We start from the raw sequence: 12,006 nt of genomic DNA on the forward strand, positions 1-12,006 counted from the left end.
GAAGTAATTGGAGCCCACTTTGCTTAGGATTTTCAAAGACTTATCTAATTATTTTCAAGGACTCTAGAATAAATAAAATTACTTAACGCACTTCATTTGTACTTTCCAGTCTCTGATATTTTAGTACTTGATTGTAAATTTTTACAGTCCTGTTCTGACTTTGTGAGAAATAGCTATTTTAAATTTAAAAGAAAAGAAACCATAGATTTAACATGACAACAACTTTTCTTCAGTTGTAAGTGGGGCAGAAATAGAAGTAGTGTGTATTTTTTTTCCGTGCTAAACAGATAGACAATATGCAGAAGAAGTAAGATAAAAGCAATCATACAAAAGAATTTACAAAATACTGCATTCGGGATTGAATAAAAAGCAAGATATGAAACATGTGAGTCACAAAAATTTATTTCAAATAATATGTTAACAAACGTGAGAACCGTGATTTTTACATTTTTAATACAGGATGTGGCAAGGAGCTGAATTTAACATACTTTGGCATTCCTCCCCCTCTACCATTTGTTAGAAATTTTAAAATTTAAGGTTTGTAGCCACACGTTTCAAAATATTCAAGGTTTTCAATCACTTAGAAATGAAATTAGTTTTTTCAAGCAATTTGCATTTTTTAAGGAACGAATCATGAATTATTTTTGGGAGTTAGGGACCCACTTCAAAGCAGGTGCCCTAATCTTATAGGCAAATTCGGCCCTGTTTGTAATTCAGTCTTACCTGCAAATTTTTGTTTGATTTTTTTTTTTTTTTTTTTTTTGTAATTTTTACGAAAATTTGTCAGTTTTTACGGTTAAAGGATTTTTCCGATTTTACCAATCTTTGTTAGGTTTTTATAGACATTTATAAAATTTCAGCAAATTTTTCCAAAACTTTTGATGACTCAATTATTTAGATTTCAATTATGACAAGGACTGACTCACTTAGACTTAGATGATTATGACTTACCTTACTTTTTAAACAGTATTTATAAAGTCAGTAAAATTGTGCTCTCTCTCTAAGTAAAAAGATTCATTTAATCAGAACACTCAGATAGCTGAAATTTATTCAGTTTGCGGTACTATTTATTTTCTTTCTCTCTCTCTCTCTCTCTTTAAAAAAAAGAGAAAGAGAGAGAGAGAGAAGGGGGAAAAACTATGTTTTTTAGAATTTCTCAAAAGGCCAATTAATCTACTAAGAACATAAATATTATGCACAAATATACTTGAAATGTAAACACAAATCATAACGAGTAGATCGTTCTGTTAGCGCGAATGGTGGGGGGGTTCCCCTTTGCTTTAGGTTCTAATTTGTTAAAATAATCGTTAAGTATTATAAGTGTTGCAGCTTAATGTATAGCTCGTTTAGCCTATATTTTCATTCATATACTTGCCCAAATGGTTTTCAGTCCAAAAGTGAATTTAGACACATTTTCAGCACCTCAGTGACAACTGTACTATTTGTATTTAATGTTCGTCCCCCCCCCCTTTTTTTTCTTTTCTCCCATCAGAAAAGGACATTCGCTTTTCTCTTCATTTTCATTGAACTATTCAAAAAAGAAAAAGTCATGATTTTTTTGTTTTTAGATTTTGGAAGATGTGTTGTTACTATATAAAATCCTCCCAAAACTGAGGGGGCATTGCCCCTATGCCCCCCCTTTCCCTATAAATCCACCCATACCCATCTGAAATATTCAAAAAAGAAAAAAAAATTATTTTTATTTTTGGAAGATGTGTTGTTACTACATAAAGTCCTCCCAAAACTGGGGGGGCATTACCCCCTCTGACCCCCCATAAATCCGCCTATGCCAATAGCGATCTCTTATCATTGGATCAGAGCCATGCAAACACTGTGTTGACATGGCAACACCCTTTTATCCTTCCCTGTTCAAGGGTGAGACTTGTTGGTTTTCTCTTTCCTTTGCCTGGGGATAATACTCCGAGGAAATTGCTGTTTGAGCTTCATACTTCCTGTCAATTATGAGCATACAAATGAGAAATGAAAATTATTTTTGGAGTGCCCAAGCTCTGCTTGGTTTGTTAGGGTAGACCACAATTTCACTGATATATCACAAATGTAACTTTTTGAGACCCAAATAAAAAAAGAATACCTTCCTAAATATTTCCATTATTTTAAAACAAAACCAAAGTGCATTGTATAGCAATTCACAATTTTTTAAAATATCTAACACTGATGCAAAATTGAAAGTTCACCATCAAAATCTTTGAATAAAGGATTTGACTTTTTGTTGGAGCCGACAAACGATTCCAAGTTCACAACTGTATCAGCAACCTGATGCAATCTGCTTGTTAAAACAAAGTCCTACATAATAAAAGTAAAACCAGTGATCATGTAAATTATTTAAAATATTGAAACAAGAAACCAAGATGCAACATGTATAACATAACAAGTTCTCTATTTTATATAAAATCAAGCATCTAATTCAAAAGTTTAATAATGTTGTCGGAACAGGATTTAATAAACAATTTCACAGCTTTTAGAAGAATTTTTATCATCTAAAGTAATGTTTAGAAATAATGAAACTTATAAATGGTTTAACTTTAACGTGAAGAAAGAAAATAAATTGAAAATTCTAGTACTAAAAGTTTCACTTCCAGTCACAGTAGAGTCTCAAAAGCCCAAGGTTCTGTTTAATTCAAGGTGTTGTATTTATATTTCATTTAATTTTTTTTTAATAGCTAAAAAATAATTTGACCAAAGTCTGAAAATTGAAATATTTTGCTATTGTAAAACTAACCTAATTGCATACAGCAAATTAATAAAAAGGTATTGAGAGATCAGTGTCAACAACACTCCCCAAGTGGCATGAAATATTCCTTGACTACTAGAGATGGATTAAGAGAGGATTGTAAGATAGTTAAGGCATCATATGAAAAAACTAATCAAAATTTGTTTAGGCATAATTAAATGGAAATCGAAGTTGAAATCTGAGTGGTAAATGTTTTTCCAAGACAATACTTCCTTTTCCTTGTATAAAGAAGTAAAGGGGGCATGTCTTACCTCTTTCAAATAGGGCACAAATTTTATTATGTTTACAAGAATACAAAGCAAGGTTGGCAAGTTTCTGCCAAGGAGGTTAAAACCACAAATAGAAACCAGTTAAAACCCGCATGGCAAAAACCCATTTCTGCCACAGTTGTGGCAGAAACCCACAAAATGATAAATAATTACTGATACATAAAAGGAAATGCTCAGGAAAAGCAATTAAATGTTAACCAAAGTGTAATTTATTTACAATATTATCACTATTCAAAATAGAGAAGATTTTATCAAGTCCAGCAGAACTAACAGGTATTACAATCCAGGAACAAGCAAGTCTAACAAAACTCTCGTGCATTGCACATTTTTAAAAACTGGTCCACTGTTGTAGTTGGAATAGTTGTAATAACTTGGCTAGAAAAATCAGCAAATGAGGCTACTTTATTTTACAAGGCTATAATTTGTACAAAATCTACAAGTAAAATTCTGTCACTTTCTTCATTATTTTCGCACTTTAGATGAAGCACTTTAGATGAAGAATATAAGCTAGCAAATGGTAATTAGTAACTCCCTATTATAGTAATATATATATTAGTAATTAGTTTAAATCTGTATGTCAAATCTTTTTCTTAAGCCAAGAAGATTCTTGTACTTTGTTAGATTAATCCAAATGTTACAAGCCTTTGTAATTGAACAAATCTCATTATGAACCAAATCAAAGACCAAGATCTATAGATTTTACTTCTTACAACGATAAAATGATTTACATTTTTTAGTTTACTTAAACAAATATGATTAAGTAATTACTAGAATTGTTAAAGGTACTTTTTTGTTTTTGCCAGTTTCTACCAGTTTTTACCGATTATAACCAGTTTCTGCCGGCAGAAAGTCAATCTTAATCCAAGCAAGGACAGATCCAGAAAATGTTCAAGGAGGGGGTGATTTTTTACTTTTACTCCTGGAAACTTCAATTTCTAAAAAATTTCGAAGGGGTGTACTGAACCCCATCATTTACCTTAACATAATCGAAGGCGTACAGTATCTAAAATTGAGGTAGTGGAACTTTAATTTCAAAAACAATCCTATATTCCGGTCCCTATTCCCAGAGTAAAAGAAATGGGCTACGATTGTGTTTTCAAGACTGTAATTCCAGAAGAATTGGGGAGAAGAGCTCCCTTTTTCCTTCCATCATCAAGGATTATGTAAAATTGCTGTTTTTGGAACTTTAATATAAAAAATATACTTGAAGAAAGTTCGTATATCTCGCTTAAGGAGGGGGCGACAGCCCCTCTGCACCTGTCCTTGGATCCAATGTGATGTGAGCCCCAATTACGGCTGATTTTTAATACTACTGCATTTATTAAGGTCATTAAGTGTGTTTAATTAAATATTAAAGCAGCATAATTTTCGAATGTTCATAATTTTGCAGCGTTATGCAAAAAAAACACAAATTGTTGGTCATTTAGAAACAAAATATTTTCAGGATAGCCATTTTCAGCCTTCTTTAGTGTAAATGCTTAATATATATTGGAAACGCCACCAAATAAAAAAAAGTTAGAAACAAATTAGATAATAATTAAATATGTATTAAAAAACAAAAAATATGAAACTAGGAATGAATAGAAGTGCGTCTATTGTAGACAATTTTATAATTAAAAAAGAACTGTTAAAAAGTGAGGAAACATTGACCCAGAGCTTGTTGTTGCTGTTACCACTTATGTTTAAGCTTAGAAGTGAAACACAATCGCGCAGATCGTTCGGCCGATTTTCATGAAATTCGGCACAGAATTAGTTTGTAGCAGTGGGATGAGCACATTGAAGCAATTTTTGGAAAATTCAATTTTGTTCTTTTTCTATTCCAATTTTAAAAACATTTTATCGAGCAAATCATCATAACATGGACAAGTAAATTATCATAAAATGTTCGAGTAAATTATCATTGTGTATGAGCAAATTACCATAACATGGGTGAGCAAATGAACATAGCAAATTGGGAATAAATTCATCATCCATTATTTGTGAATATACAGGCGAAGCAAATGACCTTCTAATTCCCTACTACAGGCAAAACGTGCGGGTACTACTAGTAAATAATATAATGAAACAAACAAATACAAATATAAAAGTCTTGACCAGCAACAGGCTCTGGGCTCAACTAGACTGGTCCTGGTCAATTTACAATCCCCAGTGAAGATCAATGGCCCTCTTAAAACTATCCACTCCCTTGCTCAGTACCACCTCTTCCGGTAAGCTGTTCCAAGGTTCCACTGCCCTGCTATAATAATAATTTTTCCTAGTGTCCATGTTAGCCTGAGATTTAAATAGCTTAAAACAATGACCCCTTGTCCTGTTTTCAGTGCTAAACTTCAGCCCTGTAACATCTTTCATCTTAATAAATTTAAACAACTGAATCATGTCCCCTTCGATCTCTTCTTTGCTCAAGACTGTACATTACAGTAAACAGTAATAATTAGCACAAATATTAAGAAAACACAAACCTTACCTTCAACAAAAATGCTGGCAGGGTAACAACAGCAACAGCAAAAGATGTCCTAAGCAAAGATTTAAGCATGTATAAAAATCTAATCAGATTTAGATTTTCCTTTTTATTATCATTCCCCTGCCACAGAGGAGAACCCATAGAGCAGATTCCTATCCTAAGCACGTTATCACAAGTTTTCTCTGAGGTTTTGAATCCGGACAGTACTTTAGCTTTAATGGTTTTAAATAAAACAGAGTAGGGAGAGTCAACAAAATCACAAATTTCATTTTCTGATGCAGTATGTTCTGCTGGATTCCAAGTAGTTATTTCAGCCTTTTCTAATATTTCTTCAGGTATAGTTTTTGAAAGATCATAGCCACAACTGTAAGTTGGTGATTTGGCATCATTCTATATGGAAAATAATAACAATAAATAAATATCTTAGTATGAGTATAAATAATGAAATTCTTGTGGACAAATATTTTTTATTTAAGTACCGTAAAATGGGGGAACATTGCTCCTGTAGAGATAACATTGCTCCAAAAGTGTATAAGCTTTTTTACTGATCTTTGGTCTCGAATTGGCAATTTGCCTACCTGTTTACTATTATCTTCTACCTAGTTGAAAGAAAGTCCACATTTTCAACCACTTTGTCACTGAAGTCCTCGAAAATCAGTAAAAAACCTTTGGAGCAATGTTATCCCATTTTACGGTAATAACAAGTTTTTTTCATAACAGGTCTGAGACAGGTTAAAGACAGGTCCAACATTTAGTGTGGTGGGGAGGGGGGGGGGTTGAATTGAATAATTCCCAGCTTTGAGAAAGAAATTTTTTACATATAAGTGGGCGTCATTTGAGTTGTTCTCCGATAAAATTATTTTCATTGAGTATGTACTTTGTCCCCGCCCCTCAAAAAAATTCAAAATAACTGGCCTGCTGAAGGAGCTGAAAATTGTTACTTAATTTTTAAAATGCCAGGGAGTTTAAGCAAAAAATTACTATTTTTCCCAATATAAAACAATTGGAAACTTAAATCATGCAGGCTTTTAATTTCACGATTGTTTGTGTAGCCTAATTAAAGAAGATTTTAAAAAATACCAGACTTATTCTTTGAATCTTTTCTTACATACTTAAATTGAAGAAAAAGAAAAAGAAAATTTACTTTTACAACCATTTGCTGGGCTGTTGATTTTTTCTGTATTTGTTTTCTTAAATGCACTATAATTGTAAACATTTATGAATCTTTTCGTGCAGGGTATTTGCATGAGCAAGGACCATTAACCATGGGCGCCCATATGCAATATTTTAAGGGGCGCTCAGATATTTTCCCCATGGTTTAGCAGGGTATTTTTTTATGATGGAGACCGATTTCAGTACAGATTAGAGTTATTAAAATTTGAAATTTTTAATAACTTATTCATTAACGGCTGGAGTAGAAATGTTTTTACATTTTTGCAAAGAAAAAAGTACTAAAAGCAAGAAAGTTCTTATTTCTAGGGGGGGGGGCTTGAGCCTCCACTTCCCACTCCATATGGGGGCCCTTGCCATGAACATTTTAAAAGGGCCCCTTCTCTAACCTCCCTACTTTTAGCACAAATTTTCAAGGTTTGCCCCACAGCACAGGAGAAGTAGTTTGCTCTTCACATGCCGGAGTTTGAGCTCATGATCATTTGGGTTACAGATGGCAGTCCCAACCAATAGCAAGTTTGTGTATTTCTACATAAATTTTAACTTTCAAAGAGAGGCAGCAATTTCTAACTCCCGAGTCCTCAAATAAAGGGTCAGAGAGCCAGAGCTCCATCTTGGCTGCATCACTCAATGCTAAATTTTCATATTTTTTGAGAAAAATATCTTCTTTAATGAAAAATATTAGAGCTAATAGTGTTGAAAATGAGAATGTAAGTTTTAAAATCAGGTTTGTTTGTAAAGTAAAAAATTACAACAGAGTGAATAATCTGAAGTTTTCCTTCTGTGGTAGAACATACTTTCCATAGCAAGAATTAAAAATAAATAAATGAATATTTATATAAATGATTGGTTATCCTTTGAAACTCAAAATTTGATTAAAAAAAAACCTCCATGATACTAATTTAGGATCAAAAGAACAATTTGCAGTAGTTGCCTCCTTTATTCATGAAATCCCAAAAATTTTAACATGCTGTAAAGCCTAAACCATTTGAGATTCACTTTAAATATTTCTTAAATACATTAAAAAAAAAGGAAACCATGCCAAGTTTCATTAAATTCTGAGACTGTGGGAGTCAGACCACACTTTTTTTTTTTTTTTTTGATCGACTTCTGCATTCAAGAAATAAAAATATTTTTGAAATAATGAATAAAATAAGCAGATATAAGGTAGAGTATGGTAAAAAACCGACCAACAGTAAGTTTTCAGCAGTTATCTTGGAGAATAAAAATTTGAGGGGGGAGGGGAGAATAGAAGGAATTGGAAAACGTGGACTAAAAATTAAGAAAAATCAGAATGTTTTCAGATTTTTAAGAAAAATAGGAGCGTAATGAAGCCTGAAAATAGCAAAAAAAAAGGAGGAAAAGTATTAAAAGCCGACAGAAAAAGACGTAATTTCGGCAAAAGCCGGAAAAATCTCATCCCTGCATAAGAGCAAAATACTGGCATAAAAGCTTTCTTCAACTTACTCATATTGAAAAACCTAATATTTTTGGACACAGCCCCTAATTTAAACTTTCATTCCACTTCATATATAAAAGTAGTCCTTGAAAGTTGCTTTAAACTTTATGTCTACATGTAGCATTTTTTGTTTTACTTTTTAAGGAGGGGGAGTGACATTTGTGCTAGAAATGCTACTGTTAAATACAATTATGATTTTTTAGAGGGAAATTTCATCTAAGTAAAGAGAGTTATTGAAAAGTGGACTTTCATGAGATCAAAAAAAAAAAACTTTTTTAAAACATAAATGCCTTGGAAAAATTGAAGAATGCTAAATGTAAGACAGTGGTTTCCAATCTGTAGGATGCCTCTACTTAGGCAGGCAATGAAGTATTAAAAGTAGGCTAAAAGCTGCCCCCAAAATTTTTGAACCAAAAAGAAAAGGAGAATTTGTGTCAAACAATACAAATAAGCAAAACGACATCATTATGGCAGATGGTTTTGAACACCAGAGATAATGGCATTAATATTGATTGCATTAATATAATGTTTTCTAGTTCAAAAAAATTTTCCCAGTAATTTTGCACAATTTGTCAAATGTAGTAAAATTTTAATGCTTTTAATGCACTATAATAAAATATTTGAACACTTTTTGTTGCATACAATATGGTGGTCAGAATGTTATTAAAATTGAAGAGAGGTAAAACAATTTTTGTGGGTGAAAAAATGGGGGCACAAGTACAAAAAAGTTTAGTAACCACTGATGTAAGAAGTTTTATACATTTTTTTTATAGGATGCAATTCAGCTATAAAATGTTAATGGAAAATAGATAAAGATAAAGAATTACTTACTGCAGCAGAAGTTTGGTTTTTATATCTCCAAGCAATTTTCAAATCATCATTGGAAGCTTCAGCAATTTGCTTGGAGTCTTTTTCAAATTCAACATTTTTACTACCAGGAAGTTCCTTTCATACGCAAAGAAACAAATATTGAACAGTTAGCATGTGCCAAATCTGAGCTCAATGTACATATAAATTTATAGAAAATTGTAACATAGAATAAATAAATATAACATGAAGCTTCAGAATAATTATGCAACACAACAAAATCATACATGACAGAACTAATATTAAAACCATAGCAAGCACACTGCATTCAATTTTCTTTCATATTTTTATATGGCTGTGGGAAGGTAAAGCATCTCTGCAGAAGTATTTTTCTGAGATATTTGAAAGAAAAGTGTTTTGGATTCCATACTAACAATAGAGAAATACTGGAATTTGATGGTCTTTCTCCACTTTACTTTCAGTGGAAATCAAATAAACAAGCTAGTACAATAAAGTTAAAGTACAGTGGAAGACAAAAATGCAAAAATAAATAAATAAAAATATACAAATGCTGGGGAGATAACATTTCCGGGCTTATTGGCCATGGTCTAATTGGAGTAGAAATTCCAGACGTTTCGGCTTGCTTTGCTGCAGCCATCATCAGTGGTTTGAGATGGCTGATGATGGCTGCAGCAAAGCAAGCCGAAACGTCTGGAATTTCTACTCCAATTAGACCACGGCCAATAAGCCCGGAAATGTTATCTCCCCATATTGACGCCGGTCGTGAAAGCCTTAAACAGTATTATACAAATACTGCTCTTTACCTTTCCATCGCTGCATAATGCTTTGTTCAATGAATTATTAATTGCTACAAAATCAGAAAAGTTCTGCTGAAATTTAATTTTTAGCGAAATTCCGCTGAATTTCAAAAATGTCATTCACTCATGTTAGGAAAATTATACCTTTTTTAGTTTTCTGGATTGTTTGAAATTTATTTTTTCATCTCTTTCTTGCTTATTTGACTCAATAGTAGTTGATTGTTTTAGAATAAAATTTAAAGCTGCCAATGTTCATCACTTGCTTTTCTTTTTCTTTTTCTTCGTTCCCTGAAGGTTTGCAATTGTTTGTCATGGGTGATAACTTGACAACATTGAACACAGAATAGAAAAAGGATGATGCCAAATGTTGGCAATTTTTTCTTACTCCTTAGTAGCCAAAATATTATACTTCAAACAAGAATTATACAAGTAAAATATGACTTTTTTTTTCATTCCATCAATTTCTCTTAAATTTCCGTTACTTTTACATTTTTTCCCCAGATTTTAAAATTCCCTGATTTTTCTTTGATCTTCCAGTTCTGTTGCCACCCTGTTAATGAGTGATTTTTAGTTTTTATCTAACTCTGCATTCACATAAGCCTCTTAGTATTTGTTAATTAAAGGTTACACTACATTCCCAGGCAGAAATTTATTCATTGCAGAAAAATTAAAATTGTTTACTAATCAATTTAAATAGTATGAGAAATCTAGAGTTTAGTTTAAATTGAGAGATTTAGTTAATAGAAAAAAAATCTCGTAAATATGTTTACTAAAAACATTATGTAAGAGTCTTCTTAATAGCTAAAAATATACCTTGAGAAGTTTTTCAGGATCTTTATCACCACTTGCTAAAAATATAGAATGATTGCAAATGATGCCTTCAGCTAAAAAGTATTTTAGCAACAGACTGGAATAGGTATTGTAATGATCTTCCTCTAGAAATAAATGAAGGGGAAAAAAACATAGCATTAAAACAGATGAAGTAGGGTAAATAAATCTGATGAAAACATCACACTGCTTCCTTGTATGCTTGTTCTTATGTACAGGCATCAGAAGTAATTTGCTACTTGAATACAGATTTATATTATGTTTTCCAAATCCAGTGTGGGAGGGGGGAATCAACTAACTGTCCCCCCCCCACCCCCAATTGCCCAAATGATGGGCTTGCTTACATGTACAATTCTTTAGGCATATTCCTACACCTATAAAAGTAGAGTAAACATAGAAAAAATCTTTCAAACGTAAAGAAAGGTGATGGTTTTGTGAGGATCTGAGATCAGAAACTGCACAAAAGCTATAGGGAATGTTTAAATACCATAAAATACAGTGTGAGACCCCAATGCCTGAACTTTTTACTTCAATATAAAAAAAAAATATTTTCAAAAATTCTGGATTTTTTTTTTTTTTGAAGTTTGTTACCGTCCAATTTCTTGCTCAAAACACAGATTCAGTTTAGCTTTTTAAAATCCTTTTCCCAATGCCAAGTGTTATGTGTTTTTCTGCAATTGTGCAGATTTCAACATTATCTTTCGGTTCATGATAGTTCTTGTTTTCTTTTCATAACTATCCAATACAAAGTCTACCAAACAAAAGTACAAAATTATTTTTAGTAAAATTATGATTTATTCATTGTATTAATGATCGATCTGCACATTGAATAATAATAAAAAGCAACATCCGCAGATTATAGGCCACTACAAGTTACGTCAATAACATATTAAAATATTAGTTTAGTTCAGTTAAAATATTTTTATAACATTAACATGATACTTTACAAACCTGAGAGATAATTTCACTCAAAAGTATGCCTCAATCAATTATTAGTTCTTATTTTTTAAGAGCATTGATAAATTGTTGCTACTTTTTATGGACAAACAACCTTTATAGCAACTTTAGAGAAAGTTTTTTTATAATCTTACCTATTAAACAAATAGTTCCAATTGCTAATCCTCCACCTATACAAAAAATTAGGAAAAAAAATAAATTATAAAATAACTAATTTTAGAGCTCTATACTTAAAAAATATGTAAAAGAGTGGGACCTAGGAAAAAATCAAATGTTGATGATCCAGTGGAAGTAAGGAGCTGCGCATTTTGAACTGATACTCGAGTTCCTTTAATGTTTAAAGCTTCTTTTCCTTTCTTTCGAAAACTTGTCACGACCTGTGTTTGTGAAGATGAGGTCATTTTTTTGCCTAATTTTTTAGAATATAAGAAGATGTGCGGAACTTAGTTTCGTCTGCTACACCATCATGATCACCATGCACAAGG

The 12,006-nt window shown here is 32.0% G+C and overlaps 1 protein-coding gene across 1 annotated transcript; it reads right to left on the minus strand.

Moving 5' to 3' along the window:
- Window positions 1-2,166: 2,166 nt before the first annotated feature.
- On the minus strand, window positions 2,167-11,982 carry LOC129228668 (elongator complex protein 4-like). The gene is made up of 6 exons (XM_054863351.1): window positions 11,778-11,982; window positions 11,656-11,691; window positions 10,550-10,671; window positions 8,943-9,056; window positions 5,486-5,872; window positions 2,167-2,304 (listed from the first exon to the last, which is right to left on the minus strand). The coding sequence occupies exons 1-6, from the start codon at window positions 11,920-11,922 to the stop codon at window positions 2,167-2,169; spliced, it is 942 nt and encodes a 313-aa protein (XP_054719326.1). The 5' UTR covers window positions 11,923-11,982.
- Between the last annotated feature and the right edge of the window lie 24 nt (window positions 11,983-12,006).

The sequence above is a fragment of the Uloborus diversus genome, chromosome 8 (assembly GCF_026930045.1).
Source record: "Uloborus diversus isolate 005 chromosome 8, Udiv.v.3.1, whole genome shotgun sequence".
In the NCBI taxonomy this organism is placed as follows: domain Eukaryota; kingdom Metazoa; phylum Arthropoda; class Arachnida; order Araneae; family Uloboridae; genus Uloborus; species Uloborus diversus.